The following is a 22,145-nucleotide window of genomic DNA, read 5'->3' on the forward strand; positions in this document are numbered from 1 at the left end:
AAAAGAATGAGTAAACACTGATTTTTAAAAACTGATTTATTATTGTTTTTCTATTACGTTTTGCTATTTAAAAAATGACATACAAAGTACTACACCTGTTCAGTTAAGTTACTGTGCACCAATGTGTTTAAGATTTAAACTAAGTTCCAAAAAAGTCAATAAATCACTGCTTATTGATAATGAAGTCACAGAAATGTTCCTAATATTGAGTACCTTTGCCACAGCATTATACACAATATTGGGAATCCATGTATGAATATTTCATAATATTAAAAAAGAAATACCAAAAGTTCTGAAAATGATAATGCATGTATATATCCTGCAAATCATTTCACATTTTTAACATTTAAATTGTCCAAGGTTTATTACAAAGTGGAGTATTATATGATTTTTTTTTTTTTTTTGCATACTCTTCATCTTTGTAATATTTAAAAAAAAAGGGAGAAGCCTGATAATAACTCTTGCCATTATCATTATGCATCTGATTTATATTTTAAAATGTTAATTACAAAATTCAAATAATTCATTGAAATTTTTAAAAGCATAATTTTTATTTTATGCTTATATCACCATTATAATTTACACCGGACTGTAATAATATTAGTAAGAGGTATGGAATAACAGAATTTCATAGGAAAATTCAGAATAGAAAGATATCTATTTGAGGATAGTGAATTTCAAAACATTATGTTTTTCACCAGACAGCCATGAAAAGTAATGGTAAAAATGCACCACATTTTAAAAATTTACTTAACATGGAATGTTTACAGCATTTTAAATGAAATACCAATATTTACAGTCCATTAAACAGTGGTTCCCAAACTGCTGTGGTTGTACACCAGCAAATTTTCATATCAGCTAGTTTCATAACAGAAATCTGATTCATGTAAGACATTTTAAAGCATGACAGGTGAGAAAACGAATACTATTGAATTGTAATTTTTGTTGTCTAAATAGCAACTCATGTTGAAATTCTCATATCATATCATAGTTTGGGAAACACTGAACTTTAACACTAACACATCATAAGTAATTATACTGCATTTTTTAAGGGATAAAATAAAGAGGATTTATTAACTGTTAGAATTGTGCCAAACCATTCTGCAAGGGAAATTTAAAAATAAAAAAAGTTCAAAAATTCTCTTAAAAGTTTCACTTAACATCACTGAAATTTACATACATGGAACCAAATATCTACATTATAAAAGCTGACATGGAAGACTTAAAATTCCATCAGAATTCCTATATATGTTACAAAATGTAAAGTGAAAGAAAAAAATCAATTAAAACATATGAAGGGAAAATCCTGCTCCCACATCAGAACTTGCATTTGATTCTGCAATGTGAATCTGTTCCATCAGTGAGGTGGCCATGGCAATATCAGGAATGATTTCATTAAGGTGATCACTGCAACAACCTCTTGTTATCTAAAAGAAATAAAACTTTGCTTATTGTCAATACTTAAAAATATATTTTAAGTAACTAGCCAACTTTAATAAACATAACTTAAGATTGTACATGCATTAAAAAAGGAAATGATTCTAAAATACTTCAGGAATTTGGTAATTAAAATTTTATATCATCACCACTCTTTCATGTAATCCATTAAACAATCAAGGTGTGATGAAATCTGTTAAAATTGTGTAGTGAAGAAACTCCACTTAATATCACAAATTTATAACTTGGTTCCAAAAGAGTGGAGCAGTTTCATTTACAATAAAATAAACAATTTTATAATTTACATTGTAAACAATGTAGTTCTACTTTTAGTGACTAAAGATCTCTCCAGAAACTATTTTGTTCTTCACGAGATAGAATACATCTTGATACAAATATGAACAATTTTTTTTTGTCTACTTAATTTTAATTCTTTACAATGTATATTCCATTTATAAACAAAGTGAAAAAAAGCCTTTGGAATTATCATTTGTCCAAGGTTAAATATATATATATATATATATATATATATATATGGGTATATTTTATTCACTATATTTCATTCAGTGCTATAGTACTGAGATGAGAGTTTTTTGTTCTTGTAAAATTTCTGCCTGGCATCTAATGAGAACAAACAGAAAGGCCAGTGAAACTTGACAAAAAGCACTAATAAAAGATGAATATACAGGTGCCTGGATAAAGTTCACGTCTATTAAGTAATGCAATACCAAGGAAACACACCCAATACTGAAAGTTGCATTCTTTGATAATTTTTAAGTTGTTTTAAAATATTTGGCTAAGAAATAATAATGAATTTTCAATATTTTTTTTATTATATTAAGCGTATTTTATTTTAAAACAAGCCATCATAAACATAAAATAATAAAACATCAATATATGGTTTTATCAAAATCTCATGCAGAAGAACAATTTCCTTATTCCTATAAGTTAGTGTTCTCTTCAACAATGTAATTATCAATTTCAATGACTTAACCTCACCAATATGGCATCCAAACTTTGACTCTCAGCCTATCCCCACCACAGGTCTCTAGCGTCACCGACTACTTGCAGCAAATTAATATAATACTCTGCATGCAATAATCTCAGTCCAAAATGCATAAACTCACACTTTGCAATGGACTCAAGTTTAAATAAGTAGCCCTGCACTACACACCACATACGGAATTTTTTTCCCACCACCTCAAGCTTTCAGTAAGTATAGGTATGAAAATCATCTTCCACTATGCTAAAGAGATCCTCAGAAACATCCATACCAAAGTAATATTTGAAACCATAACCTGGAGTGGAGAACAGAGATGTTGTTCATTCAACCAACCAGGAAAACACAAAGTAGCAAATTAGAATTCCATGGAGTCAAAAAAAGGTTCAGTGGGAGACCATAACTGTCAGATACTATACTCAAACTATAAGAAGAAAAAAAAAAACTTGCTTGCAATTTCCTCTTTACACAATGTCCAATATTCCCTTACGAAAAATCTCTTCTGCATCATTTTGGTACAAGTCCATTAGCAATGTACACATTTCAATTTTATTATTCCCTCCTTCTTCTCCTATCCACCAGTTCTACAGATAGCATTCTCCCAATCTGTCCTCATATCCAATTACAGTGATTCATATCTAGATCTGTTTCAAAATCTCATCAGACCTCAAAAACCAGTGGCCCAAATCTGTGTACAGTAATCCAAATGTGGTCTACCAAGGCTTATTAATATGTTATGCATATTACTAAGCCTTGAACAATAATCTCTTGATTGTACATGCCATAATTCTTGTACTGTCCTCACAGTTCTAACAATGTGATCCTTAAATTCCAGAGTCCTATCTATCATCATCATCAGACAGATCTTATCTCCTTTAGTTCTTTCAGAAAATCTTTACTAACTGAATAAATAACATTTCGTCAAATTTCAAACCTTACACTTTTGCAACACTGAATTAGCAGCTTCAAACATCTGCTTCCTAATTTATTCAAATCTTTCTAAACATTAAGTTTTACTTCTCAAAGCAATTTCCAACTATGCAAATAACTACATTTCCACATTTCAACTTCCCCCATCTTATTAATATACCAACTTAAGCAATAACAGCTCTAAAACAGATTAATACATTGAATGGGAGATTGGTTATCTAATTGGTATCAACCAGTTATGTGTAAGGGAACAGTATTCCAGAAGCAGAAAGTAGCTAGCGATGTGCTACAGTGGTCTATTTTAGGACTGTTATCAAGCATAACATATTGTTAAAAAGTTGTTTTCTCGTAATTTATATCTGTTACCTTTTATACTTCACTTATACTTAATTCTATCCTTTCTTACTTAAAGCTTCTTCAATCAAAATCCTACTGGCTGCGCCATTGTTAAAAGTTGTTTCTTATTATTATATCTATGTTCTGTATTTATTTATCTCTTTATACTTAATTTTATATCTAGGATTGTTTCCTCTTCGGATACTGGCGAATTTATATTTTGCTGCACCAGCCCAGTATCCTATAGTAGAAAAGATCCTTACTCAGGGAGACAATACTAGATTCTTAGCTTTCTTACCCAATATCTTACTTAACTGCCCTATAGATCTAGATTATTGCAGTCGCGACCTAAATCTATATTTACTCACTAAATCCTTCCGCCAAAATCAGGTTCTATTTTTATAAGTGGTAATTTGGAATCATAATCAGGCATGACTCAGGTTCAGGAAAATATGACATGTTTATTGGAATATCTAAAACACAATACAAAATTCATACACTTAATTATGTTCAATACTAAATAAACTCGAACTAAGAGATTAACACATTCGAACAAATTAAACTTACAAGGCATGCTAAACACTGTAATTACGCATTGGGATACAAATCAAATGATAATAAGTTAAGCTAAATTACTTCTTGCAGTATTACTCGTAAGAACAAACTATCAACCATTCTAATGTTACTGAGACTCTAAATTCTACCTTTCATATTGCATCAAGTTAATTCTATCACATACAAATTACAAAATTCTCTCCTAAACAATTCTTCTTACTCACAAACGAGGTTAACTTTCTAAATAGCGACTGTCCACAGAGTTACTTATTATAAAGTTCTTAATTTCATAATTGTAAACAATCTTCTTTCTTCTAATGAACATTCACACAAAATTAGAACAATAGCACCTTACCGACCTTTTTTTTCTCCGTGTCGTTCTGCACCACGTGTTTGTCTGGATATTTCTCATCTATTTTGGCTGTCTATACGCCAACGTAGGGGTTACGCTATCTTTATTCTTTCTGCCAGAAACGGACTCAAAATCCTTGCGTTTCAGGAACAACTCGATGGGGTTTCCAGCGATGGCTTGATTCTGCTAGGACTGGAATTTTCTTCCTTCAGCTTTGCATAGAATCCAGCTTCATTTCTTTACGAACGCTCGCTGCCCAACATCACAGACTTCATCCCCCCCCCCCTTATGCGGAACTGCCCGCCAACTTCCGAACCACCCAACAGGAAAACGATACAACAAGTGATCAAGAAAAAGCTCCCTTGTTCCAGGCTCAAACCCCTTTTATACTCCTATCGAGCACCCTCTTTTATTTAGCCCCTTTTTGCACACGAACCTTACTAATTTCGCCCTTTGGCTTATCCTTCGTTTCTACAACGCACTCGGATTCATGGAATACATGGCTACGTGATTCTCCGAATAAGCTATACCTGCCAGCGTTATGCTGTATGCAAGGAACCTTAAGACTTCCAGGAATTAATACTTAACAGCTTTATGATAACTCACAATAGATTTTACATAGCTTAAGTAAGGCTTAAATTTAATTCACATTATCTCTCTTTTTAAAGACATACAAAATGAAATTGGTTGAGAGGATCCAGAGGCGAGTGACTAAGATGATAGCAGGTCTATGGAATGAACCATATGAGAACAGGTTGAAGATTTGTGGGTTGCAGAAACTAGTTGATAGGCGAAAAAGGGGAGATATGATTGAGACATTCAAATTGCTAAAAGGATTCTATAGGATTAATTCAGATGATATTTTTGAGATCAGGACTGGTGGTGGGAGAACTAGGGGACACCCATGGAAGCTGGGCAAGAGCGTGGTTAGCAGGGGTGTTAGAGCTGGGTTCTTTACTTTTAGAGTGGTAAATGAGTGAAATAAGCTGCCAGAGTCTGTTGTGGGTGCTATGACAGTGAGCGAGTTCAAGGCAAGGTATGATAGATACTGTGAGAATGTTGAACAGCTGTGTGAACATGATGTTTAGGGCCTCCCTCGATGAGTCTAAGGACTCCTGGAGTAGCCCGTGGTAATAATAATAATAATAATAATAAAAATCTTAAATTAATCACAATAGCTTAAATATAAGGTGCTTCAATAAAGTATACAAATTTTACATAGAGTGAGGAAGTTTCACTTTTAATTACAACTGATGTGCGGGTATTTCTCTATGTTTGCAATTTTTATATGTTAGACCCTAAATGAATCATTTCTTTCCAAGATTCCTTCATTCAGGATCTAACAATATTAATAAGATAGGAATGACACATGATTTAACTTGTCATATGGCAATCTATCAATGACTTATGAAAATCTGATATATGAATGTATATGCATCCTTCTCTCAGTGTTCAACACATGTTGAACACAGTTATTATTATGATAACTGCATCTCCAGGAAGTCCAAAGACTCATTGTGGGAGGGTCCATTTAGACACTCAGGCATATCACAGCATCTAATGGTAACCCGTTCTGAATATTCACCATATACCATTACAAGAATCAGAACATCTGCTTCCTAACAATACCCTTAGCCAGCTTCTGGGAATGACCCTGAGTTCTATCATTACTCTCTATTTCATTACCATCTGCAAAATCGCAACTGTGTCTATAAGATTCCCTTACTAACTTGTTTCTATCATATTTCCTTTCTCCCATGTATTCCTCAATGACCACCTTTCCTCACTCTCTCGCCATAGGTCAGTTAAATCTTGGTTACTCACCACTGAATCTTTTCAACTGTTTCTTCATCTCCCCCAGTGACTATATCTGCACCCAGATGTGGTCTTATCAAAGCCTTGTAAAGTGGGAGAATAATTTCCTTATTCCAAAGTTAGTGTTCTTTTTAACAGCAATGTTATCTGATGCAAAGTCTCTAGATTCATTGACTTCCAATAAATTATCATTAATATGGTAATCTACCTGCAATGTCCGTCATCCAAAAGTTAAAGTGTAACCTTACACTTAGTAACATTGAACCAACATTTATTGTCTTTTATCCATGTAAACAATCTGTTCAAATCAGTCTGCAAATATTCTCTATTGGCTATTGCATATTCTGCACTGCATATTACCCTTCCTAACTTATCATCATCACCAAATACTGAATATCACACTCAAGACACTCCTCTCCAACATCATTAATATACATACAACGATGGCCCAAGTGTACAGAACCCCTTGTATTATGCTGGTCACCCTCCTTCTCACAGATAGTTACTACAACACATCACTTTCTGATACCTGTCAGTCAGCTACTTTCCAATCTATATCACAAGTTCATTTTACTAACCCATACTTTTGAGTTTGTATAACAACCCTGCAATGTGGAATCCTGTTAAATACCTTGGGAAAATTCCAACATACCATGGTATATTTCCTTTATCCAACTCTGCTATTATGCAGTAGATAATTACCTTTAACAAAACGATGCAACTCACCTCTCGATGCAATTCCTAACCAACCCTTTTCAATGACCACACCAGAGATACTAAATGGTCTATAATTTACTGCATCAGTCATAGCTCCACCCTGCATAATGGAATTATGTTGCCCTCCTTCTACTTCATTAAGAATCTTACATGTGAATTAAGCTGAACAGCAAAGTCAGAAGCATGCTGGCTGTTTTGCTTCCCTTGGCACCTGTGACACTCACTTATCCCATCCAGTCTAACTACTTAACTTGAGTCAGGTTCTTGCAACAGCTTTAATATTTCTAACTCATCTAATATATGACCTTCCCTTAACAAATCCATGTTGACCATTATATAGATGCTACGTTTATCAAAGCCTTCACCAATCCTCTCCAAATATGAGAAATTAACTATTATGGGAAGAGTATATTATTATTATTATTACCACCCTAAGACCTCATGGAGTCAAAGATTCATCTAGGAGGTCCTTTTATCACACACACACACACACACACACACACACACAGCTCATCATATCGTGCTTTAAACACATTCAAACTCTTTGCAGACACTACATCCTCAGGCAAGGCATTCTAATCATTCACAACTCTGTAAGAAAAAAACCTGCCTCTCACTCCCCTACTCACACCCTCTTTATACAGTTTCCAGGGATAACCTCTGGTTCTCCCGCTATTCTCTGTAAAACTTCTCCACCATTGATCCTATAACAACCTCTTACCAACTTGTAGGTTTCTATCATATCTCCCCCCTCTTCCTCCTGTCCATCAGACTCTGCAAATTACACCTTCTCAATCTTTCCTCATACTCGACATTCCAGAGGTCAGAAACTACCTTAGTCAGTCTTCTTTGGACCCTTTCCAACATCTCTTCATCCTTCTAAAAACCCGGTGACTAAATCTGGACACAACAGTCCATGTGTGGCCTAATCAAAGCTTTATACAACGGAACAAGAATCTCCCTACTTCTACAAGTCAGTATCCTCCGCATCATTCCCAGAAGCCTTTGTGTTGTCTTCACAATTTTGGCGATGTGTCCCCTAAATTTTAGATCCTTATCCACTATCACTCCCAGATCTTTTATTTCCTCTACCTCCAACAATATATTCTCACTAAGCATAAATTCTGCATCCCATCTTTGTTTTCCAAATTTTAAAACCTTACATTTTCCAACATTGAACTCACATCCCCATTTCCATGCCCAACCACTCAATCTATTCAAGTCTTCCTGTAAGGCCACAACATCTTCACTACACTTCATGGTTCGTCCCAACTTTGCATCATCTGCAAACAACTGAATATCTCCATCCAAATCTTCACCTATATCATTAATATACAAGTTAAACAGTAATGGACCTAAAACAGATCCCTGAGGCACTCCACTAGTGACTTTCCTTTTCCTGGATATCGCTCCTCCATACACAACTTGTTGATACTATCAGATAGCCAGTCTCCAATCCAATGCACCAATCTAATATCCAACCCCATCTGCTCTAGTTTGACTGTCAACTTATCATGAGGTACTCTATCAAAAGCTTTTGCGAAATCCAAGTATATTACTGTGTATCCTTTTCCTCTGTCCAAGGAAGCAGTCACTTTATTGTAATAAGTAGATTACTAAAACATGACCTCCCTTTAGCAAATCCATGCTGTCCATCAAAGATAATACCATTGTTATCAACCCAACTCTGGATCCTAGTTCTCACAAGCTTCTCCAACAACTTAACCACAACACCTGACAGACAGATAGGCCTATAGTTTGTTGCTTCAGTTCGATCACCTCCTTCATGAAGCGGTACAATCTTGCCCTCCTTCCATTCCTCAGGAACTTGTCCGAGTGGAAGACTCATATCCTTCCCATAATGGTTTTCCAGACCTATAATAACATCTCAAAACTATCTAATTTCATCTATCTCAACCTCACATTAAAACTACTGCTGCTACCCATCCCTGCATGAGTGCTTTTGTGTTATCCTCATGGAATCCCCGACCACCATCATTTATATTCCTCTCAGTGAACTATTCTCACTCAACCATATTTCATGATTTTTGGATAAACCAACTCAGTCAGTGGCATCATCTTCCCATATTCTTAAATATCCCTATAACTCATCCCAGACCGTGATTCCTCTGCTTTATCACAATCTATCTTGTCAAGATATCATGCATCCAATCCCATCCCCTTCTTTACATTAGACACTTTCGTGCATACATTGGTTCCTGCTTTCAGTGATACTACTCTTTTACTTTATCTTCCTGCTCATTTGGATTTGTAATTCCAAAAATTTTGCTTTCATCTTGAATACCAACTCTCTCATTCTCAGTGAATTAATTCACTGCTATTCTGTCTCTTGACAACTACTCATTTATTCTCACCTTCCTTGTTTGCCTGTTTTTGCATATCTCTACATACTTCCTCAGATTTCTCATTCACCTCTTAGTCTCCCATAACTCTCTCTACTAATAGCTTCTACAGACATACTGATTCCATTCAAGCATATCCATCAATTTTACAGAGTTTCACTGATTATTAAAATGTATCCACATATTCACAAACTGTACACCCCCCCACTCTGCTCAGATCCCATTCATTCATTCATTCTTTGCTTACAGTCAACTGATTACTGTCATACCAGAGTAGCACATGGCCATTTCCCCCACTAGTTGGTTATCTTTCACTCTCCTCAACAGCCTTCTGATATTTATTCTGTACTCTCCTTGTCTAAATCCAAACTGGTTGTTCTTATTTATTGCTGATTCCAAAAATTTCTCAACCATGTAAAGCAGTTTCTATCAGTATGGTAGTTTCTGAAAATTTAATCTTGTGAAGGGATATCCAACATGTGATCTTCCAGTCCTAACTTGTTAATGATTGTATATGCATTTCTTATGTTATTTGAAGTGGATGTTAACAAAATTTCTGGTCTGTCTATAATAGGCTAAGTTTCAGGCACAAAACTAATGGATGGAGTTTTCCATCAGGAGAATGGATAAAAAATGCAAGTTTGATTTGTGGTTTAAAAGTGGTGAAGATTATATATTTACTTAACACTTAAACTATCTTTCAGGCATATAGTATTTTATTAAATTATGGAAGTTGTCGAAACTAACTGAAAAGTGGAGTGTAGATAATGGAGTGGTATTACTGAAACAAACAGCCTCTCAGATATGTGTCTTAGATATTGTATTGTTGCACTGGACAAAGATGTAAAAGTTTCTGTAAACATCTTCCAGCATGAATCAGTTTTCTTTAAAGAGAAAAATAATGCATTATTATGATGAAGTAATTGAAAGATGTGACTGATGCATCTAGGAAGGAAAAAGTGTTGTTTTATTTCCCCCCCCCCCTGCAATGAAGTGTATGTTAGGATGCCAGCTTTTTTAAATACACTAAATATTTGAATGTAGCTGTGTTGAGGACTTTATTCTATAGATGCTCACATAGAAATCTGTACAAGAGATGGGGAATCCAGTGTAATACCAGTTAGTTATCTGATCTGTACATTTTCCCTTTCCACAGAAAATAAGCCTCATGAATGGCAGCTTTCAATAATTTAAAAATGTTGGTTAGAAGTGAGACTGAGTCTCTTTCACTTTAAGTTATATTACTTAAATGCAAGTATAATATCAAAGTAAATAAGCTAACCTTTTTATTCCCTTATAAGGAGCAGGCGTGGCCTTTAAACCCTATCTAGCTTTTTGGAGACTGAGTGGACAGTTCAATCTCCACCGGTAGCCAATCAGAGATAGCAGGCCCATGTCTATCACTAATTATAGACGCACCAGTGAAGAGATGAGCAAACAACTGCTGCCATCTCTTGGTACCTAACCCTAACAGAATATGTTACTGTCTGAAATAACATGGATTCTATGGTCGATTTTCTTGAGTTTATGAGATGAAAAACCTGAGTTTCTGGGAGAAAAAATCCGCTTGCCTGTGCCAGAGATTGACTAACTCAGGAACTGGTCAAAGAAAGGCTTAGAAAAGTTCCTCCAGTTGGTGACTAGACTCGAAATTATAAATATATCTTCATGCGGCCTCGCGTAGAGGATGCAAGTGCTACCTTTCACTGAGCAACACGGGGCTAAATATCAAAGTTAATTATGATATATGAATGAATGATTTTTTTTTTTATATAGTTTTAAAGTGAACAGATTTTATATATATATAAAGGAGGGAGAGTTGGCTATTGAGAAGGAACAGCTCTTTATTCCAGTAGCATCTGCAATTCATATGAAGGAATCCTATAAGAATATAGCTTTATTCTTAGATGCATTATTATGATGAACACAGATGGAATATCTGCAGTGACCACACACTAACAGAACTTTAAATAGGTGTAGAGTTACAATTCATGACTTATCTTGTAGAAGACATGCTCCACAGGTATGTAAAACAAAATAATGTCATTAAAGATATATCTTTTGCCTTCTCATTTGGATTTCTTTCTTCCTAACCTGAGTGATGCCACTGATGACCAATTCCATCAAGATTTCTTGTATGGAACAATGGCAATTGGATAAGTGGAACTCCAGTATGCTTGTGATTTTTGGTAGTCAGTAATCAAGGAAATCATTGATGACAAATATAAGTGGACGAGTTCAAGGAAGACTTTTTTAAACTTTATATAAATTTGCATAAATGCATGCTACAGACTCATATAATATGCAATTAATATGTCAACACATAATTTTGATTCCTGAAAAGGAGGATAAGATAACATAATTTCAAGTTCATACAGGAATTCTGCACACTGAAATCAATAAGACTCGTGAGGCACTTACTTTTGCTTCAAGACAAAACAATTTGTTGCTCAGTGTGCAGACAATCATTATCTTTTTTTTTTAGTGATGTTTAAGATACTGGAGAGGCCGGTTAAAAAATGTGTGGTGGGGATGTGATCCTCTATGGAGGTCAGAATGACTTTGTATAGGGTAGATCTTTTTAGTAATTTGTTCACATTTCATGATAAAGTGAAAACATGTTAGACAAGGGGAACAGATACACTATGATATACCTTTCCATTCACAATTATCCATGTAACAGTACGATTCAAATCCACAGCATGTATGTTGAAAAGCAGAGAAGATATTAACTGTTGCTTAAGATATTAAGCAACAGGCAATGCTAACAGACTGAAGGTCATTAGTAGAATATCAAAGGGTTCTGTCTTAAGACCACTGATGTTTAATTAGTATATTAATGATAATGGGAAAGGACGAGTCCAACAGTCTGCAAAGAACACCAAGTTTGGAAGAATAATAAAGAATGTTTTGGATAAAAATTCCTGTAGAATGATAAACCTAGTTTGTTTTTCCCCAAGCTTTTCATCCACAATTTCTTTCTTAGCATCTTCTCAGGTAAGCTTGCATATATATACTACCTGTAGAAGAAAGAAAATTCATCTATAATTCTTAAATTCAGTTTTGTTTACTAGAGAAAAAGATATCCTTGAAGTATGGAGTAATTACTTTGAAATATTGCTAAATGAAACAATCAGTGATTGCACAGTGGTAAAAAAAAAACACTGACCAGGCATGCAATCAGGAATACATATCCATATTTGAAGCTCATATAGAAAAAGCCATCAAAAGCTGGAAATGTGGAAAGGCAGCTGGAGATGATATTTGACCAGAAATGCTCAAGTATGAAGGTATAAAAGCCTGTTCAGAAGGCCTGGACTGAGGGACGAATTCCAGATGTTTGGAGTAGAGCCCTCATAGTACCCATATATAAAAAGGGAAACAAAATTGAATGTGAGAATTACAAATGTATTTCTCTACCGACTGTTCCTGGTAAGATTTTTGCCAGTATATTTGATAAACAGTTGAGAAGGATTGTGGAAGAGAAGCCTGGTAAAGAACAAGCTGGATTCAGGCCAAACAGAGGCTGTCAGGATCAGATTTTCAATTTACAACAAATAGTTGAGAAGTCATAGGAATATAACAATGATCTGTATTTAAGTTTAGTACATCTGGAAAAAAGTATATGATAAGGTGCCAAGAGAGAAGCTATTCAAAATGCTACAGTTGTATGGTATCAGTGGGGCATTACATCAAGCAATACTTAGTCTTTATTTGAATTGTAAGTCAGCAGTTAGAATTGAAGGAAGTACAGGAAGATGGTTTAATGTCAAATCAGATATGGGACAAGGATGTGCATTATCTCCCTTGTTATTCATCATTTATATCTATATGGATCACATTATAGAAGAAAGTGGTATTAAACCTGATATCAAATTTGGACATATTAACCTTAGCTCTCTATGCAGATGATGTTATACTTCTAAATACTCGTCAATCCAGTACAAGTCTGCAAGATTCCCAGAATAAATTGAATGACTGTTATAATTATATAACATTTATTATAATACATTAGCAGGAAATCAACAATAAATAAATAATAAAAAAAAAGATAATGAAAATAGTTAGAAACATTCAAAATATCAATTGCATTCTGAAGGGAGAAATTACAGAACAAGTAAAAAATTTCAGATATTTAGGCACAATTGCTAGTGATAATGGTAAATTAATTAAGGAAACAGATAACAGAATTAGCAAATCTGGCATGAATAAATTTATATGGAATAAGAGAGAAATGAGTCAAAACACTAAACTAGCTGCATACAAGATAGTGTTCAAACTAATTTTACCTTATGGATCTAAGAGCTGAGTTAAAAATAAAACACTTCATCAAAGACTAGAGTGGAGACTGCACATAGAGTTCTGAGAAAGAACAGATGGTATAAATTGCAGTATCATATTAAAAACAAGGATATTAGGAAATAAATCTTTCATTGTTAGCATAAAGGAATATGTTTAGAGAACAAATCTCAAGCAGTATGGTCACTTAAACAGAAAAGTGCCTTAGAAAACAGAAATATAAGATCTGATAATATTCAAGTGTTGACAGATTGCAGATTAATTTGGAGAAAATTTGTCGATATGAAGTTAGTAATGATGTAACTTTTCATGTTGTACCATCATAATATCCCCCCCCCCCACCCAAATATATATGCCAGTAGGAGGATGATGGTATTACACTCGAAATGCAGAGTCCTAAAGTCACATACCATATTGGTAGAAATTTGCCTCAGGAGATGGCTGACATTTGAGATCCAAGGAATGGTCCAGAGTTCTGTGAAGACTGCATAGCATATTGCCACTAAATAATGGGAAACTGAGTAGAGATAAATATGAGGTGGTTGTTCCCACTAAGCAAGACAATGATTGCCTGTCTGTTGTGGTGATGGAACTCTGGGAGAGGAATGGAGTGTTGTGGGATTTAAGTACGTGTTTTCCTTCTGTTCAAATTTTTTTTGATGTTCCCCCCCCCCCTATGCCTGTGCACGAAAGGCTTATTTATGAACCTGTATTGCCTCTGTACTGTAGATGAGCTAAGGATTTTCTTTTCTATTTTTATTGATTTCTATATATATATATCTATACAGTTGACCCTTGAACAATGTTGAGCTTTAGGGGCGTCAACCCCCCCCCCCTCACTCGCGTAGTTGAAAATCCACATATAACTTTTGATTCCACAAGAACTTAACTACTAATAGCCTACTGTTGAATGGAAGCCTTACCGATAACAAACAATCAATTAACACATATTTTGTATGTTACATATATTATATACTGTATTCCTACAATAAAGCAAGCTAGAGAAAAGAAAATGTCCTTAAGAAAATCATAAGGAAGAGAAAATACATTCACAGTACTGTACTATAGTATATATCCATGGTGGCCAAACTGCAGCTCGCGAGCCGTATGTGGCTCTTCTTATGTTTTATTGCGGCTCAACTAACAAATAAAAAATATTTATAATTTTTCTTAATTTTCTATTGTTTTTAATTTAATTTTTCAATTAACTACATTGCTGTTTGGCAATGTAGTTATATTTATATTACCTTGTCAGAAAATTTAAAAAGATACATTAAAAGATACAAAAGAATCAACTGACATTACAGACCAACCACAATTAGCAATTTTTATTCGTTTCGTTCTTGAAGACTGAGTGATGCGAGAAGAATTATTAGATTTATTTGCATTAAAAGATAGTACTCGTGGCGTTGATATTAAGGAAGCTTTTGATGTTCCCCTTAAAAATGTTCCAAAAAGTAAATTTGTGGCCCACTTAACAATTTCTGGTAGGCAACTAGGGCTCGTGTTGCAAAAACTCTGGCCACCCCTGTTATATATGATATTTATCAATATCATAAGTTTATGTCATCTGTTTACAACATGAATTGTCTGTCAGTACCTACATCAATATTGTAGACATCAAAACACTAGACATCAAAAATGAAAAGATGATGTGAAAAAGAAATTCATATTTATTTACAGGTATAATGATTCATGCATTGATAATGAAGAAACAGCAATATGATTGCTTTATGGCAGCCTAGCCTATACACCAATGAATGAATTATTATTATTATTATTCAGGCCTCCATGGAGTCAAAAGACTCATCGTGGGAGGTCCTTCCAAAGAACATAAAGTCTGTCGAGACTCATCAAGGGGAGGTTCCCCCCTAAGAAACACAAAATCTATCATACCACTCCTTAAACTCATTGACCGTTCTCGCCCTCACCACTCTATCAGGCAATGCATTCCACAGCTCAACCACCCTCCATGCAAAGAAACCACTCCTCATCCTCTTGCTCACAGTTTCCTTTCGTAACTTCCAGGGATGGCCTCTTGTCATCACTCCTTCCCGCTGTTCAACCAAGTAAAAGAACTCCCCAATGTCAACCCTGTAACCACCTCTCAACAGTTTAAAAGTCTCAATCATATCACCTCTCCTTCTTCTATCTGCCAAACTCTGCAGTCCACATTCCCTCAGCCAATCCTCATAACTATCCTTGTACAGTCCTGAGACCATCTTTGTATCTTTTTCACAGTTAATTTATCCCCTTCAAATCCTGGGGACCAAATCTGAGAACAATAATCCAAGTGTGGTCTGATCAGAGACTTATACAACGGAATGATAACCCTCTTATCTCTGCAGGTCAGTGTCCTCATAATTGCAGCAATCCTCTGTGTTACCTTCATCACCTTTGCAATATGCCCCCTAAACTTCAGGTTTCTATCAATCATCAACCCCAGATCTCTTGTCTCCCCAACTTCCTCCAGTATAACTCCTCCCATAGAGTATGCAGCATCCCATCGATGTTTCCCAAACCTCAAAACCTTACATTTTGCTGCATTAAACTGACACCCCCCATTCATTTGCCCATCTATCTAGCTTATTCAAATCCTCTTGCAGGGCTACCACATCTGCACTATTACTAATAATCCTTCCCAGCTTCGCATCACCTGCAAACAACTGAATATCCCCTTGCAATCCACTGGCAATGTCATTGATATAAAGGTTAAACAATATAGGTCCTAGTACTGAATTGTTATAAAATTTTTATGGTAATTAATTAAATTAATTATAACAGTTAATTTTCTGCAGTTATGATTGAATACTGCATCTTTACATTGGTTTACATTTCTCTCAACTGTGAATGCGCCATGTACTGTATGTAAATATTTGTGTGCATAAGTTTTGATAAATTTTAACTTTTTATACAGTAACAGATTTGTGCATATTTTATGGTAGTAAATGATAAAATAGACTATATCTACATATATTTTATGCATTCATGACATACCTAACTTTTTCAATATTTCTAGGCTATGGTTCATCTGAGAGTTTTTTCAAATTTTCGCATATTTCCAAAAAATTTTCCAATATATTTATTGAAAAAAACCCAGCCAGCGAAGTTGGTCGATTGGTAGAGCCTCTGCTATTAATTGCTCGCAAAAACTTAATCAAGTTTGAGCGCGGTTAGTAGTTGGAAGGGGATCAATCATTTGATAGTGTTGGCACACTCTCCCTCGATGAGTCTTTGGACTCCCTGGAGGTGTCGCATAATAATAATAATAATAATAAATGGACCCACATAGTTCAAACCCATGTTGTTCAAGGTTAACTGTGTGTGTGTATATATATATAGTTATTTTTATTTATTTTTACCACATTTGTATATTACAAGAAATACCCCTCACACACACTAAATTCATACATAGGTATAAACAACATTATCTCAGATGATAAAATTAGCATATAAATGTGTTCAAATAATTTGTCATTTTGAAATTTCATTGTACAGCACGACAAAAGTGACTGTTGCATTCATGTTTGGAAAGTAATTATGTGAACTATTATCAGACCTCCATGGAGTCAAATGACAGATCACAGGAGATCCTCAAAAGTCAAATCACAGGAGAACCTCCATCACATATACAACTCATCATGCCATTACTCGAATGTGCTCACTGTCTCCATACCCATCACACTTCCAACCTTATAAAATGACAATGTTTATACTGCTTCTTTCATAACAAAATTATTGCATATTTTCATTCTTTATGTTGTATTTAGTGTATTTTATAACATATTTTTTGACATACTGCAATATTACTTATGCCATAAAATGGCACCAAAAATGCACAAGAGCAAAGCAGAACTGAACACTATCTGAAATATGGAGTTAAGAACAAGGAGGATTGCATTGCTGAAGGGAAACATGATACAGAAGATGAATTAATCTCTAAAATTACAAGATTAAAACAAATTATTAGAACTGATGCAGAAATTACAAAAAGATGAGAGGCATTTAAAGGAACATAAGAAGGACAACTTTGGTAGCAAAATGAGAAACAATGAAACACAGAATCAGGTAAGATATTGTGTAACAAAAAGCAGATAGGCAAAGTTGATTATAAAAGGAAGGATATTATTTGGTATGCTGATTCCTTCATAAACCTTTCTGTTGATGATCATGTTATTATTACCAGTTTTCCCAAGGCAAAGAGCAAAAATATAACAAATACAATTAAAAAACAGAAAAAAAAGTAAATGAGATTATAGTTCCTGTAGGGACAAAAATATTTTTTATTATTATTAAGAGAGACCTCCAGGGAGTCAGGGACTCATCGAGGAAGAACATATAATACATGCACCAGTTATCATGCTTATTCTTGAATTCATTCATACTGCTTGCACTCACAATATCCAATGGCAATCCATTCCAATCACGCACCACCCTATGAGAGAAAAAACCTGGCCCTCACTCCTTTCTTAATGGCGTTCATTCTCAGCTTTCAAAGATGTCCTCTTGCCCTTTCCCCACCCTCCATAAATTGAAATCCTGTATGACCCTTTCAGAAGTTTGTTAGTCTCAATCACATCACCCCTTTTTACTGTGTTTGCTAGTATCTGCAGCCTACAAATTCTGTCTTCATAATTAGTATTCCATAAAATGATATCATTTTTAACACTCTCCTTTGCACTCTCTCCAATATATCAGAATCACTGCAGAAACCAGGAGACCAGACCTGTGCACAATAGTTCAAGTGAGGTCTTATCAAGGCCTTGTAAAGAGGCAAAATAACATCCTTATCTTTATATGTGAACGTTTGTTTCAGCATTGCAATTCTCTTTTGTTGTATCTACTAACACTCCAGGATCCCTAGCCTCAGCAATTTGTTCAAGCATAATCCCACCAATATATTATGACACTGGATATCTAATCATGCCAAAGTGAATGACTTTACATTTACTGATATCCATTTTCCCATGCCCACAATTCAAGCCTATTCAAATCATTCTGCAAGTACTGCATATCAGCAGCATTCCTGATTACCCTACATATCTTTGCATCATCAGCAAATAGCTGTATCTCACTTGTCAAATCCTTCCCAATATCATTAGTGTATAGTCTGAATAACAGTGGACCAAGCACTGATCCCTGTGGTACACTACTGGTTACCTTAAATTTTGCAGACTCACAACCCCCATATACCACTTATGCTAGGTCAGTCAACCATCCTCTTATCCATGCTGATATTCCATAATCCAAACCGATATTCTCCAATTTATGCAACAGTCTAATGCTGTATTCTGTCAAAAGCCTTAGTAAAATCCAAAAGTATTATGGTGCATCCATTCCCCTTGTCTAGTTCAATGGTAAAATTGTTATAGAATGTGAGCAAGTTGCTAAAACATGACCTTCCCTTAGTAAACCCATGTTGCTCATTGCAAAGTAGAGATTTACTGTCAACTCATTTCTGAATGCAAGCAATAACCAATTTTTCTAAATTCTTCACGACCACTCCTGAGATACTAATTGGTCAATAGTTGGATACATTGGTCTTTGCACCATCTTTGTGCAGTGGAATTACCATACTTCTTTCTATTCCTGCGGAATCTTCCCTGTTCTGAGACTCATATTAAACAGCCTGGTGAAAGGAATAGCCAGTTCAGGTGAACACTCTTTTATCACACGTGCTGATATTCCATCAATCCCTATTGCTGAATTCTTATTCAGTTTGCGCAACAGCTCTAATACCTCATACACCTGAGTTTCTTCATCCAGCAAAGATGTAGCATGTCTGATAGCTGGGTCTAACTAATGCATACAATCTGAGGTCCCAACATATTGACCAAGGCAGCAAACTCTACCCTTTTGTTTCTGATACTCCTAGCATTCATGTATAGACATAATAATCTACCGGCATGTTCTTTTGTATACTCTTGCCTGCAGTCTGCAGGATGCAGTTGGACAATTTGCAGATCTCTGTTATTCTTCTCTAGTGCCTTATACATGTAGATATCTTTGCACACGTTTGATGGGTCCGAACTGGACAAACAAAGTCGAAATTGTTCTCTCCTCGTCAACATTTCCATGACAAAGCCCATTCCGGTCATTAACAATGTTGCTCTTACACTCGCATTCTCATCATTCCTCCCTTTATAATTTAGTTTCCCTGACTCTCTGTGTTAGGTCTCATACCAGTTATTAGATTTTCTAGACTCCTGATACCAAATGCATTCAGGAATAAGCCGACCCCTCTTATACAAATCCAATCTTCCCTCAAACTCACTCCACACACATCCAAAAACTCACATCCGTTCCTTCTACGCAGCCTACGCATCGAATCGTTTGCCATCATAGCACTTCTTCTTAATTAATTTTTATCATATTGAGGTAAAATACTGATGAGTTTCACTTTCTCACTCTTCACTTGTCCCTTTCATGTCGTCTCTCATACTGAACTTATCACTAGTTAAGTCATTAGTACCTACTACAATTACGATTTCGTTTACTTTTTTTTTTTCTGTTTTTGAATTGCTTCCTTTATGTTCTTAATTTTCACTCCAGGAAAACTCGAAGTTATAACTCACACATGGATAACATGTTTTATTATAGAGTCACCATACCAAGTAACTTCTTTCTTTTTACTAACAATGTAACTTACCTGATTTCCATTACTTCCTGACTTACGTGTTTCCGTGCTTTGTTGTTTCTTATTTTGCTGCTTAATTTTCATTTTCTCCCTATGCTCATTTAAACACCTCTCGACTTTTTGTAATGCCCATGTCATTTCTCTGATGATCTGCTTTAATTTTGCTATTTTGAAGGTTAATTCATTGTCATTAACCTCCTCCATATCTCCAATAACCTCGTTAGCAGGGTTAGCCTTCTTGTTCTTGCCTGTGGTGCTATTTTTCTTGTGCGTTTTTGGTGCCGTTTTAAACTTATACTTATTGTTGAAATATCTTAATAAATATGTGTTATAAAATACTAAATACACTAAAATCTACACTGATATACGATAAAGCACTAATTTTCTAAGGAAATAACACAATAAAACAGACAAAAATAACCAATTTTACATGAGCGCTAAATAAAGCACTAATTTTCTAAGGAAATAACACAATAAAACAGACAAAAATCACCAATTTTACATGAGCGCTAAATTCACCAACCAATTTAACTTGGAATAAATTCACAGTATGAGAGAGAATATAAAAGGACTACTGGAAGAAGGAAGAGTGAGAAAGCAAAAATAGTTAGTATATTACTGAGAGATATGACAGAACGAATTAAGAAGAAGGGATATGATGGCAAAGAATTCGAATGCTTTTGGTATCAGGTGCCTGGAGAAATTATTTATTGGCATGAGACATAACACATAGTCAGAGAAACTAGATTATGATGGGAGGAATGGTAAAACTCTATATGTATGAGCGACCAAGTTATGCAACTGTGTTAATGATATATCATCCGAGGTGATTATGAGGAAAGTAGGACTGTGCCTGCATCTAGTTCAGACTTATTAACTATATGCAAGGATGTCTACATAAGTGAGACATTAGATATGAATAGAGATTTTCAAGCTATTCACCTAAGTCATACAGAGTGCAGAGGTGAGTATACAAAATGGTCTAGAGGTAAGTTATTACATCTGTACCAACAGTATCAGAAACGAAGGGATAGAGTTTGTTGCTTTGTTGAATACACTGGGCTACCGAGATTGTAGGCAGTAGTGACACATGGCTCTCAGAGGCAGATATAATAACCAGTATCGTGTAAAGGATACAGCATTTTTAGGAAGGCTAGACAACATAGGACATGGGGAGGCATGCTGCTAATGATATTGAAATATATGAATCCAGTTAGGGTAGTTGCAGGGTATTTAAGCTACTTGAGAGATTATTTACTTATTGTATCAGAAAAGGCATCTAACCAGGAGAAAGAGGAAACAATAACTGGAATGAAAAGGAAGCACAGAAATCATCCCACTTGGCACTACTGTAAAACCAAAAGCACTAGACCAGTAGTGGGCTGGTTTGGTAGCAAAAGAAGTGCTGAACAATAACCTAAAAAGTGGGATGGTGTGTGTGTGTTGGGGGGGGGGGGGTTACAGGGGGTATATTATTATTATTATTCGTGACACCTCCAAGGAGTCCTAAGACTCATCGCAGGAGGACACCTACTGTACAACTCTCCATCTCCACTACTACACAGAACCTCTACTATCAATCACCTACATCAACGCCATCTACTGCCCGCAACCACTGCCACCACAGCTAGTATTTTTTTATCTGTAAATTGCATGTGTTCTGAAGGGCCGATTTGTCTGTATCTGGGATGAAAAATCCGAGTT

At 35.2% G+C, this 22,145-nt stretch overlaps 1 protein-coding gene across 6 annotated transcripts in view; it reads right to left on the minus strand.

Annotated features, from left to right (window-relative positions):
- Positions 1-409: 409 nt before the first annotated feature.
- The window catches only part of LOC150110317 (BTB/POZ domain-containing protein 7), a 390,589-nt gene continuing 368,853 nt past the window's right edge, over positions 410-22,145 (minus strand). For all 6 annotated transcript variants that reach the window (XM_090398870.1, XM_090398905.1, XM_090398888.1 and 3 more), the window contains one exon: positions 410-1,427. In XM_090398870.1, the coding sequence (XP_090254996.1) occupies positions 1,284-1,427 (144 nt within the window). In that variant the 3' untranslated portion in view covers positions 410-1,283. The remainder of the gene's footprint in view (positions 1,428-22,145) is intronic.

This window comes from Typopeltis vanoorti, chromosome 1, assembly GCF_054136105.1.
Source record: "Typopeltis vanoorti isolate ZY-2024b chromosome 1, IOZ_Tvanoo_1.0, whole genome shotgun sequence".
NCBI lineage: Eukaryota > Metazoa > Arthropoda > Arachnida > Uropygi > Thelyphonidae > Typopeltis > Typopeltis vanoorti.